At 48.4% G+C, this 13,797-nt stretch overlaps 1 protein-coding gene across 1 annotated transcript in view; it reads right to left on the reverse strand.

Moving 5' to 3' along the window:
• LOC146869599 (butyrophilin subfamily 3 member A3-like) overlaps positions 1 to 13,797 on the reverse strand; it is a 299,341-nt gene that overhangs the window by 36,285 nt on the left and 249,259 nt on the right. The window contains exon 10 of the mRNA XM_085608183.1: positions 4,508 to 4,528. Coding sequence (XP_085464309.1) covers positions 4,508 to 4,528 — 21 coding nt within the window. The remainder of the gene's footprint in view (positions 1 to 4,507; positions 4,529 to 13,797) is intronic.

Genomic DNA, 13,797 nt, shown 5'->3' on the forward strand with positions numbered 1-13,797 from the left:
TCTAATGTGTTTCAATCTATCTAGCACATTCATTATACTTTTATAAAATGCCTCAATCATTGGCATGGTATTTTGAAATATACAACATCAAGTTACCTTGCACTATAACAGTAAGAGATCTGTAAAATAGCAATAAATTCATTTTCAATGCAGATTATAAAAAGGCTATGTAACAAACAATATATTCAGAAATTTGTAAACCTACTATCATTTGAAAATTCATTTTTTTGACATGTCTGTTCTGAATGCAAACGATACGTTATGAATTTCAAAATGGACATTTCTGATGATTTTCAAGCTGGAGTCAAAGAATCTAATTTGAGTGAAATCCCTTTGTGTGTGTTTTGGAGGATATTCACAAGGACTTATCTCCGATTTATCTCCACCTTAATGCATCAAAAATGGAGACAGATTAAACACCCGATTCACAAGCTGGTTCAAACTGCAGACATCGCCAGTATTCCAGCAATAACTGCCCTAAAATTCATCTCCACGGTGGACACCACCAACTAACTCTAATGAGATGCAGAGTAGGCGTTCCCGTGCAAAAACACACGAAAAAACCACAACACCACTTTCACAACAAACTGCCAGATCTGAGAAGCAAACCAAAAACAGGCGATAAGCCGCGGTAGCACCAGGGATTTAACACCTGCCTTTTGCTGGTGCTAAGCAGGATGAATACCCACAGCATGAGAGGGAGCCCAGCCAAGAGCCACACCTGAAGACCCACAGATGCCATGGAGACAATGATCATGCAGCTCCGATGCCCATGAGGGTCACAACACCCACTGCCACCACCCCCAGCCCCACCGCCTCTCCCCTCCCAGACATAAGCCACAAAGCGCATGATGACTCACATTGCCAAAAAAATGACACACGTGTGGCCAGAAGAATGAGAAACAGTCACACAGCACTGGAGTAACAACCCAAAAGTTTATTGAAATACAACACAAAATACCAATGCGGAAGACTCCTGTTGGTTCCGTCAGGGACAATCTCGACGTCACAGCCTGGAAAATGAAGCACAAAATCAGGACGTGTGTCATGTGCACATCAAAGGAGCGGGACACAGAAACAGAGAAGGAAAGAAAGCCAGAGAGAGAAAGAGAGAGAAGGAAAGGAAGGGGGAGAGAGAGAGAGACCGCTGCCCCTGCGCACCCATGCCACACTGTTTACCTGCTGCCACCGGTGTGTCCACCAGTGGGCACACCACATGCCCATGCAAGATCCAGGCCCCGGTCCCACCACCATGGCATGGTCCACATCATGCGGACCCGCACCGCGGCCCAGCAGGTCCCACACATGACGCTGAGTCCTGATTCATCAATGGCAGAGACCACATCAGTGCACACGTCATCTTTGCAGACTCCACACCCGCTCAGCTATTTCGGTGCCACTAACCCTGTACAACCCCAGTCAGCGCCACATGGTGGTAGGCCCATGACTGCCGCAAGGCTTCAGGTGCCACTAACCCTGTGCAGCCCCAGTCAGCGCCACGTGGTGGTAGCCCCGTGACGGCCGCAAGGCTTCGGGTGCTACTGACCCTGTGCACAACAAATCATGGGCCCTATATGATTGAGAACCGTGGAGCATCCGTCATCCAGTCACCACCGGCAGAGGGGAATGTGACGTTGTCGGCCCCTTATATTTGTATGGCCTGTGACGCCTGTGCCGGATGGGTGTAGTGTGTGTGCAAAACTGCCCTCAGGGAGTGGCCGTGACATGCTGACAACTAGACCAGTGACCTGCACACCACCAGCGAGTACGCCTGCGACAGATAGCAATGTGTGCCCCCCCTTGGAGCGTAAGAGGAGTGGTCTGGCCTGGAAGTACGCCGGACCAGCGCAGGGCTTGCAACATTGACTCGGGGGCTCTGGCCGTGGTTCGGTCCATGTCCGGACAAGGAAGTGACTAATGCGTGTGTCCCTGTTGTAGTGTCCACGGCACCCGGAACACAATAGGCAATGTAGCACACTATGACTGGCATCCCACTAGATGTGCATCATTGACGCAAGGGAAATCACTGTGCCTACATTCATCCACACATTCATACATGAATGATGAAAGACATGACAACAGTGCGTTACTGGATGTTTATTGCACATCCAGTGGAGTTTTGCAGCTGGAGCGGTACAGGACCATGCCAAGCACACTACACAATATGGGCCCGTGGAGGGCCAGCCAGAATCCTTCCGGGGATGAGAAGTACTGCGGAAGAGGAAGGGAATAGTCCACAGTCTGGTCGCCGTGTCATTGGTCATCAAACAGGATATGGCAGTCAATGTCGCGGTCCAAGGTGAGTGCAGCGGAGTGTATCGGGGGTCAGTGGCAGGTCATGGGGCCATGTGCAGCACCAAGCAGAAACAGGCCAGGTGGCAAAATGAATGCTAGTGCTTCCTTCTGATCACAAACCCATCCACGTCCTGTTCCACGAATGTGTGCTCTGCCCCACCTGTGGGTGTTGCAGTACCAGCTGCGGCACTGTGTGCTACTGACACATCAGGGGCAGGAGGAGGATTGTCGGCTGCACTGTGTGGCAGTGACACATCAGGTGCCGGAGGTGGAATGTTTGCCGCACTGTGAGGTACTGACACACCAGGGGGCGGATATGTGGATGGTGTGGGGGCAGCAGCATTCATCAGGGCCAGGCCTTGTGGCAGCAATGCCATGATGTAGACCTGCAGGGCATGATAGATCCCAGCTACATTTCGCTGATGTGCAGCGGTTGCGGCCATCCTTTCTGCCTCCATCTGCACCATGTCCTCCATGAGCCTCCGCATGTGTGCCAGCCCACGGCTGGGATTGCTGGTGCCACTCTGAGCGAACAGGTGTTCTCTCCACGCCATGACTCCAGCTATGTCAGTGAGGGCTCGTTGGAGACCATGGAGCGAGCCTAGACACCCATGGAACGAGTCCGGTTTGGTAGCCATGTTGTGGAATCCCACCGCACCTGCTCAGCCATCTCCCTCTGGCCCTCCAGCACACGGCGTTGGAAGGCCATGTGTTGTTCCTGGGGGTCTTGGAAGACTGACGGGGCTGTGGGTGCCTCCTGCTGGGTGGTTTGGGTAGTGGGTGGGGTCTCCTCGATGCAGCTGGGCTGCCCTGATCCTGGAGGTGACTTGCGGATGATGTCAATGATGTCTAGGAGGGCTTGGGTGTCGATGCTGGGGGTGTCCTCCTCGTCATCAGTGAAAAGTGGCTGGGACTGCTCTGCAGGAGGTGTTGACGGTGCCCCTGCAATGTGAAGGGGAGGTGGTGTATTACAATGTGTCCACATGTATGTAGCCGCATGGTATATGTTGACATTCAACAGCATTGCATTGTACATTGTGACAGTCTGTAGATCAGGGCCATGACCCAGAGTCATTGTGGGTTTGTACTGTGCGCTGCTTCATTGTGCCTGTGTGTCATTGTGGCCATTTCCACCCGTCCCCCCAGTACCTGGTGGTCACTCACCCTGTTGCGGTTGTGTCCTGTCGAGCAGTGTCCGGTCCCCCGACTCCGGCCACAATCTCCACACTGATGACTGTCGACACCAGCTCCTCCACCTCCAGTCTGTGTTGCTGCCTTCTGATTGGCTGCGAGTTTCTCCTTGGTCTTGCACTTGATGTCATTCCATCGCCTCTTGACCTCGTCCATTGACCTTTTGTGCTCCCCGATGGCATTCACCTAGTCCACGATGTCCTGCCATATTCCATTTTTGGTGCCCAATGACACATTGGAGGTGACAAACAGTTGTTGATGGTGTTCCATCACCTCCGTGACTAGGATCCTGTTCTCCTGCAGACTGAACTTCGTCTTCGTCTTCCTCTTGTCCTTGTCCTTGCCCTTGCCCTTCCCTGTCCCCGAGGTCCAGGGATGGTCATCCAGGGTGCTTCGGGGTTGTGCTCGTCCTCTGCACCTGCTCCGGCTGCCTCCATGGTGTTGGGTAGTTTGTGTTTGAGTGTTTTTTCAACTTTTATAGTGATTTTTCCCGCCTGCCATGTGTGTATTGCAGGCCTGGCGCTGCTTATCGTGGATTTCCTCATCGCACTTTGGCCCATCGCAGGTTTTTTCACGTTGAGGTTTGTGTTTTTATCTCCTTCGAGGTGGTTGTATCGCGAACATTAGCCGCGGTTTCGGTAGACTATCGCATGGTACCACCTCGTTGTGAATTTCACGTTGACACGGGGTTATTTTCCCGCGATAGGCTGCGATGTGTAAAGTTGCATTAGCATTTTTTGGTGATGTTTAGCACACGTTCTTGTGAATATACCCCTTGGTGTTTTGTGTGAAGAGTGGTCAATATCTTGCTCATTGTGTAGGGGACTTCTGTTTTTTTATAAAGGAGACAGAGTCCGGCTAATAGTCCCTCTCTAAAGCAAAATAAAGTTCCAAACATCATCTTTAGCAAATGATGCAAGACAAGCAGTAACAATCTTTAGACAAGTTGTTTAACAGAAGTACTCTACTTTGACTAGATTTTTCCTTGCCCTCACACTTCTTAGAATGACATTTCACATACCTTTGTACTTCCGGAGAGGTTCTGAAACAGAGACGGCAATTGTGTTACTTGTGCATATTTTATACTCTATTGCTCACATTTTCAAAGGTAAAGTTTCAAGAGTTATTTTACACTTCAATATTATGACAACTACGTTTGAGTGCAATTCTCTGAACTCAAGCTATTCACAAACATTATGGGTATGATGTTAAAAAGGATGAGATTGAAAAGGTTCCACCATAATGAACATTTGACAGTCCGGGTTGAACAGAATAAATGAATTTGCATTTCAAACATTACAAGACCTAAAGAGTGTGCACCATCTCAGGGGCTGTGAAAACACATTGTGCACAAACTCAACTTACATGATGCATGCATAAAATTAAACAAACATATTTTTCACAATATTAGGAGAGGCTGAACTATGAAAAGAGCTATAAATGACATCAATAACACAGAAAATGAAGTTATGATCCTCAGAAATCCAATAATTGCTGCCCTTCTCACATTCTTGATTCTAAATAGAGTCACCAAAGCCAACACATTAAAAATGAAAACAATAGTTGCCTTTGTTTATGTTTTGTTACTGTGGACAGGGCCATTTCTCCTAATCCCATGCAGGTCTCTGCCAACAACATTGTATATATGTCTCGAAGCATTTCCACATCCTGGGCTAATCCAATCAGATCAAAAGGATTAATGTCTATGAAAGCTCTAGGCTAAGACAGGAAGAAGGTGTTTTTTTTTTTATTTGTATGACCAACACTCTATGTGTCCCTTCAGAGGTGTCTTACAGAATCACCATCAGGTATAGTCTCTAAGGGATCTAAAGGTAATATGAGTCCCATTTTACCACTTTAAATCACAGCCAAAAGACCATCCCTTCCCGTAGATCTGCCTCTCTCATTATTCTTTTTCCTTCTTATATATCCCCCAACATAGATGATACTTTGGTCCACTCCCATCAGCAGCAGCAAGGTATTCCGTTTAGCTCAAGCCTATATTTCTCAGATGTGTCTATTGGGAAGTCCTCTAAGATTTCAGAGGTTTCTCGATAAAGTGCTGCTCAGCCCCTACCCTTGTAGAAATCCCACACTAAAGCCCAGATTTACAGCACAGCACCCAATAATGCTGCTTTGCAAGAGAGGGACAGCATCATATCTACAGAGCTGTGCCAGTCTCTTCCCCTCTCTTTACCGATGGTGCACAATCAGGGTGCTGACCGTCATGCACACAACTTTGTGCCATAGTGCAAGGGTGTGTGCGTGAGTCTAGCAAAGGCTTCTTTTGAACTGGAAGGGCACCATTCTAGCAGAAAATACTATGCTTAGACTAACTTTTAAACGTATAGCCCATTCGATGTGAGCTGTACAGTAAGACACACACGCAAAGTGGGAAGCATTAGGTGAAGTACAAGCATTTCTCCTTGTTAAACACCTGCTTCAAAGTGGTGTACTTTATTACGCAAAACCCTGTCTTCTAATATTAGTCAATAGGGTTTTGCGTCAAAAAGCATGGATGATTGCATGGGAACACCAATATACCACCCATGTAACACCCCCTTTAAGGTAAGTAACGTAAAGCAGCCCTTAGTGCTGCTTTGTGTTACTTTTAGGCAAAAACGTTTTGTTTTAAAAAATAAATAACACCCCAAAAAAATTTGGCCTGGTCTGCGTCAATTTTGTGGCACAAATACAGCATAAACTTTTTGTAAATCTGAGCCTAAGATACTATTGTGCTGACTTGAACTATAAAAAAATGCTACAAATAAAGTGGCATAGAAATGTAAATCCTGTGCTACCAGGCATAAGGGTAGCTAATAAGCACACAGGCCCTGATTCACAAAGGGCCTCTATACTTATGGCAGAGCTCCTGCAGCTGTGGTAGGAACTTTGCACTGCAGTCACTCATTGTCGATATCCCGCCATGAGTGCAGGTCCCTTGCCATGAGTGTGGGGCCCTTTCCACGACGGCGAGGTCCCTGCCATGAATGCGGAGGACCTTTGTGAATCGGCTCCACAAACATTATCCAATACCCAAAGCAAGAAGTCAGATTTGGGTTTCTGATTATACCATCCTAGATGTGGGATGTTGCCATATCATTACAATACCTGATACATTCTCCTGGGATATAGCATTCTTCACGGCCTGTCCTCGACCTCAGAGTCACATGGGTCAAATTTCTTACCCCAAGGTGCAAAGACTTGGGGCTTGATTTTGAGTTTAGCTGTCCAAAGGACCGCCAAACCCACAGTGGCGGTGCAGCAACTGCCACACCAGTGGTCCAACTGCCGTATTCTGATTACAGTGGTCAGACTGCCAGAGGACTGCAGCAACTGCCAGGGATCTGTGATCCCTGGTGCTGGCACGGCGGTCAGATGCTCGCAATATGCTGGCTGTGCTCCTGCGGCACCACAAAGCATATTACTAGTTTCTTCACCACTACACTTCTCATGGCGGTCAGCCCACCATGAAAAGTGTGGCAGTGAGGAGGCAAATGGGGCCCTACAGGGCCCCCTGTTGTCTCAGGGCAATGGGGTGCATGCAGGGGCCACATGGGTGCCCCCTGTGTGCATGCACCCCCTGTTCTAGAACAGCATGAACTTTACAGTCCATGCTGTGCTGGAGCGTGCTGTGGTGGTCCCACGGCACTGCCTTTCTAAGGCTCTCCCATGAGCCTTTGAAAGGCAATGCCGTGAGCCTGCCGCTGCAGGACCGTCAACCCAGATTACAACTCGTAATCCTGCAGGCAGTCAGAGGTAGAGTTTGGCGGTGTGGGAGCGGGGCTGTGGTGTGCCACCCTGCTCCCACACATCCAAATTCAGAATCAGGCCCTTAGTCAATATGCCAGTAAGAGCTATATGCCCAGTAGGACTACAACCCATACTTAACCCAGTGAGCAGTACTGTGTAGGAATTGTTTTGTGGTTACAATAAGTGCAACAAGATGAGTTCAGAGACACACTAGAATTTCAACCATTCTTTCATTGATGTATAACACACTCAAAACTACAGGACATGCATTTAAAAATATTTATTTTATACTACTAACCTAGTACATAAAATATATGAGGAGCAGGGTCAAGACTGATTTGCATATGGCTGGGTCTAAACTGGGGTGGCATGGTGAGCGAAAGAACAATGGATTTAACCCAGATCTCTTGACTGGGGGTGAATGTTTTGATTTGTTCTGCACTCCGTCCATCATCTGCTTGTCTTTTGCTTTCTCGACCTGAGTGTGCCGTGTATGCCCAGGCATGGGTCCCGGGCTCACTGTGCCACTGGTTCAAGCTTGGCTAGCTGATGTGGGGTGAAACCCTGAAATCTGTCTCAGGATGCTTGTTTCTGGTCCAGGGAGGACCAGGATGGGAAGTTCGGCTGTAATGTTCCCATGAGGAGCAGGGTCAAGACTGATTGGCATATGGCTGGGTCTAAACTGGTGTGGCATGGGGAGCAAAAGAACAATGAATTTAACCCAGATCTTTTGCCTATGGGTAAATGTTTTGAGTTGTTCTGCACTCCGTCCATCATCTGTGTGTCTTTTGCTTTCTCGCCCTAAGTGTGCCGGGTATGCCCAGAGATGGTTCACAAGCTCACTGTGCCACTGTATTCAAGCTAGCCTGGCTGATGAGGGGTGAAACTCCAAAACCGGTCCCAGGGAGCGCGTTTCTCATTCAAGGAAGACCTGGCTTAGCACTTAGGGCTGGATAGTTCCCATGAAGAGCAGGGTCAAGACTGATCTGCATATGGCTGGGTCTAAACCGGGGTTGCACAGTGAGAAAAAGAACAATAGATTTAAACCAGATCTCTTAGCTGGGGGTGTGTGTTTTGATTTGTTCTGCATTCCATCCATCATCAGTGTGTCTTTGCTTACTCGCCTTAAATGCCCCCGCTATGCCCAGACTTGACTCCTGGGCTCACTGTGCCACAAGATTCAAGCTAGCCTGGCTAATGAGGGGTGAAACCCTGAAACCGGTCTCAGGATGCTTGTTTCTGGTCCTGGGAGGACCTTGCTAGGCAGATTGTGATGGACTGTTCCCATGAGGCACAGGGTCAAGACTAATTTGCATATGGCTGGGTCTAAACTGGGGTGGCATGGTGAGCAAAAGAGCAATGGATTTAACCCAGATGTCTTGACTGGGGATATGGCGAGCACAAAGTAAGTAGTTTGATTTATTTATTCATTTAATATTACTCATCCCGTCGTGGAATTCCACCACCCCCCACCTCCCCCTCCCTCTTACCTATGCGAGCCGCCACGGTCTTTGACTCCACCTTGCAAACACAAGAATTTCTACAGTATGAACAAGAATACCCTTTTCCCACTGAAATCTTGCCTTTTATTCAGTATGTTGGTACTAATCAACAATATTCGGTTCAGACTGCTGTAGTAGCTGTAATTACGCATACATACACAAGGGTGGATGGTGACATCATGGTTGCTGCCAATACTTCACATAGTGGCACACCATTTCCTAAAAAATGTCCAGCAAAATACTCCTATCTACTGAGTGTCCAAAACATACCTTTTGCTCGCATTTCCAAAGTGGGTGGTCAGGTGATACTCAACAAGGGCCCCAGGCTAGAATTAATCATAGCTTCTCATCCGGGATTAGCATCTTGCCATGCAGGTATGGCAGCTACAGTTTCCCTATTACTAAAACCCCATTGGCAGCATGGTCCTTAAAAGCAGACTAAACAATATGCCCTTTGATGTGACATCTGTCATCAAATAAAAGTTGCACTACAGCTCGTCCACCGATGACACTTCTCCTAGTCTCAAGCAAACCGCTAAATTGTGTCTATCTGGATCACTGCAGACCTCTAAACTCAGAATGGCTTGTTCAAATGTATTCTATTGGCAGTTGATTCAAGAGGAACCCTGGTATTGCTGTGCATTATTCCTCCCTCTATCATCCTCAGGGAAATTGGATTGTGGAAAGGAAAAACCGTGACTTAAAGCAGTCCTTAATTGCTATAGTATTAGGTTTTGTTCGTAGCTGGATCCATCACTTGTATAGAGTCTAGAAAGCTTTAAATAATCTGCCTAGACTATACTTGGGTGGCCAGACCCACTATGAGGTCCTGTTTGCGTCCAGATGTGGGTTCCAGATCTTGATAACCCTGGAACCCAGAAACTCCTGAGGCGGAAGCCGGGAGACAGAGACTTTTGTTTTAACTTGATGCACGTGTGATATTGTGTGTCACTTTATTTTCTTGTGTTTTAAAAAAAATAATCATCTCCTACCTGGCTGCACAGGACTCGACCCTGTAAATCTACCGCTCAGCTGCCCTGCGCTGACAGCGGCTCTCCCCTGACAAACACGGCGCCATTGCCGGCGTGCGACTAGGCCACGCCCCCTTGGAGGCCACGCCCCCTTTTTCATCTGGTACTTAAGCTGACCCACGAGCGCTGCTTGCCAGAACCCAGAAACTCCTGAGGCGGAAGCCGGGAGACAGAGACTTTTGTTTTAACTTGATGCACGTGTGATATTGTGTGTCACTTTATTTTCTTGTGTTTTAAAAAAAATAATCATCTCCTACCTGGCTGCACAGGACTCGACCCTGTAAATCTACCGCTCAGCTGCCCTGCGCTGACAGCGGCTCTCCCCTGACAAACACGGCGCCATTGCCGGCGTGCGACTAGGCCACGCCCCCTTGGAGGCCACGCCCCTCACCTGTATAAAAGTATGTGTCACTTCCGTACGAGCAGCGGACGGGCGCAGCGGGCGCGCCATCAGCGCGCCGAAGGCGCGCCAAGGCAAGCCCGTCTGGGCCCGTCCGGGCCCGACCGGACCCAGGCCCAGGGACGCTGTCGGATCCACCTCTTGACCGCTTGGTGTATTCAGGAGACATGCTCCGTGCTCTCCAACCGGAAAAAACTCTGCCCTGTCACCACACGCACACCGAAGGTAAACCTTTCTCCAACTGTAGGCGTTGTAATCCTACCACCCTAAACTCAGCCAAACTCGGACTTAAGATAGATCTTCTTAACTGCCGCTCCCTTCCTAAGCATGCACACGAGACCAACCTGTTAATACAAGATCAGGAGTTAGACGCGCTGTTTCTTACCGAAACATGGCTATCTGACAGCTCTGACTCGGACATCGTCATTGCTCTCCCCTCAGGCTATCTTTGTCAAGCCCTACATAGACCCAGAGGGAGAGGAGGGGGCTTAGCCTTAATCTACAGAGAGCAGCTTATCTGTAGAACCTCCAACGCTCACATCGAAGACTGTGAAAGTTGCCAATTTTCCATCCAAACCTCCCCGGCCCACACCCTGTCGGGACTACTGATCTATCGCCCTCCAGGTGCTCCTGGGAAATTCCTTAATGCCGTTACCGAATCGGTTTCACAATTAGCCTCCTCTGCTCCTAACTTCCTTATCGTAGGTGATCTGAATCTGCACTTTATGGACCCCACTGATCGGATAGCCTCAGATCTTCTTCAGGACCTGTCATCATTTAATATCCGACTGGTCAACAATGAGCCTACCCATGATAAGGGACACCTACTAGATCCCGTCCTCACCAATGTCGCTAACATCACCACCAGTCCACCCCTGACTTTGCCATGGACTGATCATTTCCTAGTCCCCATCTCTTGGGATGCCCCCATTATAACCCCTCAAACTACGAAAATCCAGGTCACCGATAGACGGTGGCACAAACTTGTACCCACGGAATGGGCCACCACTCTCTCAAACACCATCCCTGAGCTCTCCATCGAGCCTGGTACGGCCGATATACAGTTTAATTCCTGGATCACATCTTCGCTAGACAAACTAATACCTAAAACAGACACTCTTAAGCATACCAAAAGAGTGTCCTCTGCTCCGTGGTATACCCCAGAGCTCAAATCTCTACGCCAGGAATGTAAGAGAACGGAACGCTCCTGGAGGAAAGATAAGTCCAAAGCTAACAAAGACGCTTACTCTACCTCCCTTTCAACTCACAAAACATCCATTCGTAAGATCAAAAGCGCATTCTTCCAGGAGAGAATAGAAAAAGCAGTATGCTCGAGTAAAGAATCCTTCGTCATTCTAAAAGAACTTCTGAAGACCCCAGATCCTGGACCGAGAAACCCCCCGGATCCTAAGGCCGATCAGGAAAAATGCCATCAGTTGGCCAACTTCTTTCAAGAAAAGATACTAAAAATCCTTGATTCAATCCCCCCTGTTAGTTCGTGCGAGGAAAACGACCCCCCGAACACTCGGACATCCATCTGCCTCCCCTCTTGGGGTCAAGTAACTATCGAAGAAGTGGGAAATACTCTAAACTCCATTAAAAGCGGATCTCCCAGGGACCCCGCCCCGCTTCGGACCCTTAAGGAAGTAGCTTCCATCATTGTTCCCCCCCTTACCCACCTGATCAACACCTCATTCCAACAGGGAGTCGTGCCCCCGAGCTGGAAGGCGGCAGTAGTTAAAGCACTACTGAAGAAACCCTCCCTTGATCCCGAAAACCTGGCCAATTTTAGGCCAATCTCTCTTCTCCCAGGGATCAGCAAGGTTGCTGAAAAACTGGCCAACAAGAAACTTTCACAGTTCCTGGAGGACAACAACAGACTAAAAAGCTCACAGACATGTTTTCGTCCGGGGCAGGGCACGGACATCGCCCTCCTGGCAGCGGTAGAGGAGGCCAGAGCACTCTTAGACGAAGGAGGATCAGTGGCAGTGATCCTCCTCGACCTGAGTGCGGCCTTCGATACCGTCAACCACCAACTTCTCATTAAGCGGCTCAAGAGAGTCGGTGTGGAAGGCTCCGCCCTATACTGGCTGTCATCCTTTCTGGCCCAGCGCACCTTCCAGGTCTGGGAAAACAACACCTGCTCCTCCGAAACTCCCCTCCAATGTGGCGTGCCTCAGGGCTCCTCCCTGAGCCCCACATTATTCAATATCTACATGGCCCCATTGGAGGAGGTTATCACCCCATTCGGAGTGAGCGTCGTCAGCTATGCTGACGACACACAATTAGTTGTGTCATTATCCCATCCCAGCCAACAACCAGCAGATTTATCTAACTGCCTTACTCAGGTTCAACGCTGGATGAACAGTTCAGCCTTAAAACTGAACAGAGCAAAGACTGACGTTCTCCTCCTTGGCCAGAAAGGACCCACTCTCTCCCCGAACATCTGGCCAGGATGTCTGGGTCCCCCACCTGACCCTAAACAAGAAGTAAAAAGCTTAGGCGTGTGGCTCGATACAGACCTTTCGTTCACCACGCAAGCAAAAAAAGTAGCCGGGACGTGCTTCGGGCTCTTGAAATCACTGAGGAAGATCCTGCCCCTCTTGCCCCCCAACTCGCAAAAATTGCTAATTCAAGGCCTGATTCTCTCTAGGCTTGATTATAGCAATGTGATCTACTTGGGCGCCCCTGAAGCAACAATGAACAAGCTTCAGAGAATTCAGAATGTCGCCGCAAGGATTCTCACTAATACTCCTGCCAGAGCCTCGGCCAAACCAGCACTAAAACTCCTTCACTGGCTCCCAATTAGGGAGCGGGTCAAATTTAAGGCCCTGTGCCTAGCCCACAAACTGCTACAAAATCAAGGCCCCCCTATTCTCAGAAAATTTATCAAACCTTATAAATCCTCTAGATCCCTCCGTTCTGACAAGGAGAATCTCATCATCACTCCCAGATTTAAGAAGGCACGTTCAGGCGGAAGACGTTTCTCAGTCCACACCGACCGCCTCTGGAATGCACTCCCCCGCGACCTGAGAATTGAACCACATTACCTACGCTTCAGGAAGTGGTTGAAAACCCACCTTTTTCCCTAAAAGCAACTTGCTCTTCCGGAACCCCGAACTCCTACCCCCCCCCTCCCCTCCCTTACCCCCCTCCTTTCCCGGCCCTCTGACCTGTAGAGGTAGGGTTCTTAGCGCTGGGATACCTCCGGGTGACTACGCGCTTTATAAATTTTTTTAATAATAATAATAATTTAATAATGGTAGATTACTTATGTGTTTAAAGTTGTTAAGGATAATGTAATTACTCGTGGCAGTATATCTGATGACTGGTATGTGGACACAGTCTAGAAAATGCTTTCTGAACTAGAATATTTCACAATATTCAAAACTGAAGATTTGTATTTCAATTTTTCTAATTATGGTGAAATCTTTTGTTATCATCACTATGCTCACCATTATTTACACATAGCTAGAACTTCACATGCAGTTTTCAGTTACACACAATGAGAACATTGCACAACTCCACCAGTGGGTAGTTCAAAACATACTTGAATAAGTTTGCATATTTTTCTGGTAACAACCATTTAGACTCAGTTTCTTAATATTATAAGCTTACCTCTTCT

The sequence above is a fragment of the Triturus cristatus genome, chromosome 1_1 (assembly GCF_964204655.1).
Source record: "Triturus cristatus chromosome 1_1, aTriCri1.1, whole genome shotgun sequence".
Taxonomy (NCBI): domain Eukaryota; kingdom Metazoa; phylum Chordata; class Amphibia; order Caudata; family Salamandridae; genus Triturus; species Triturus cristatus.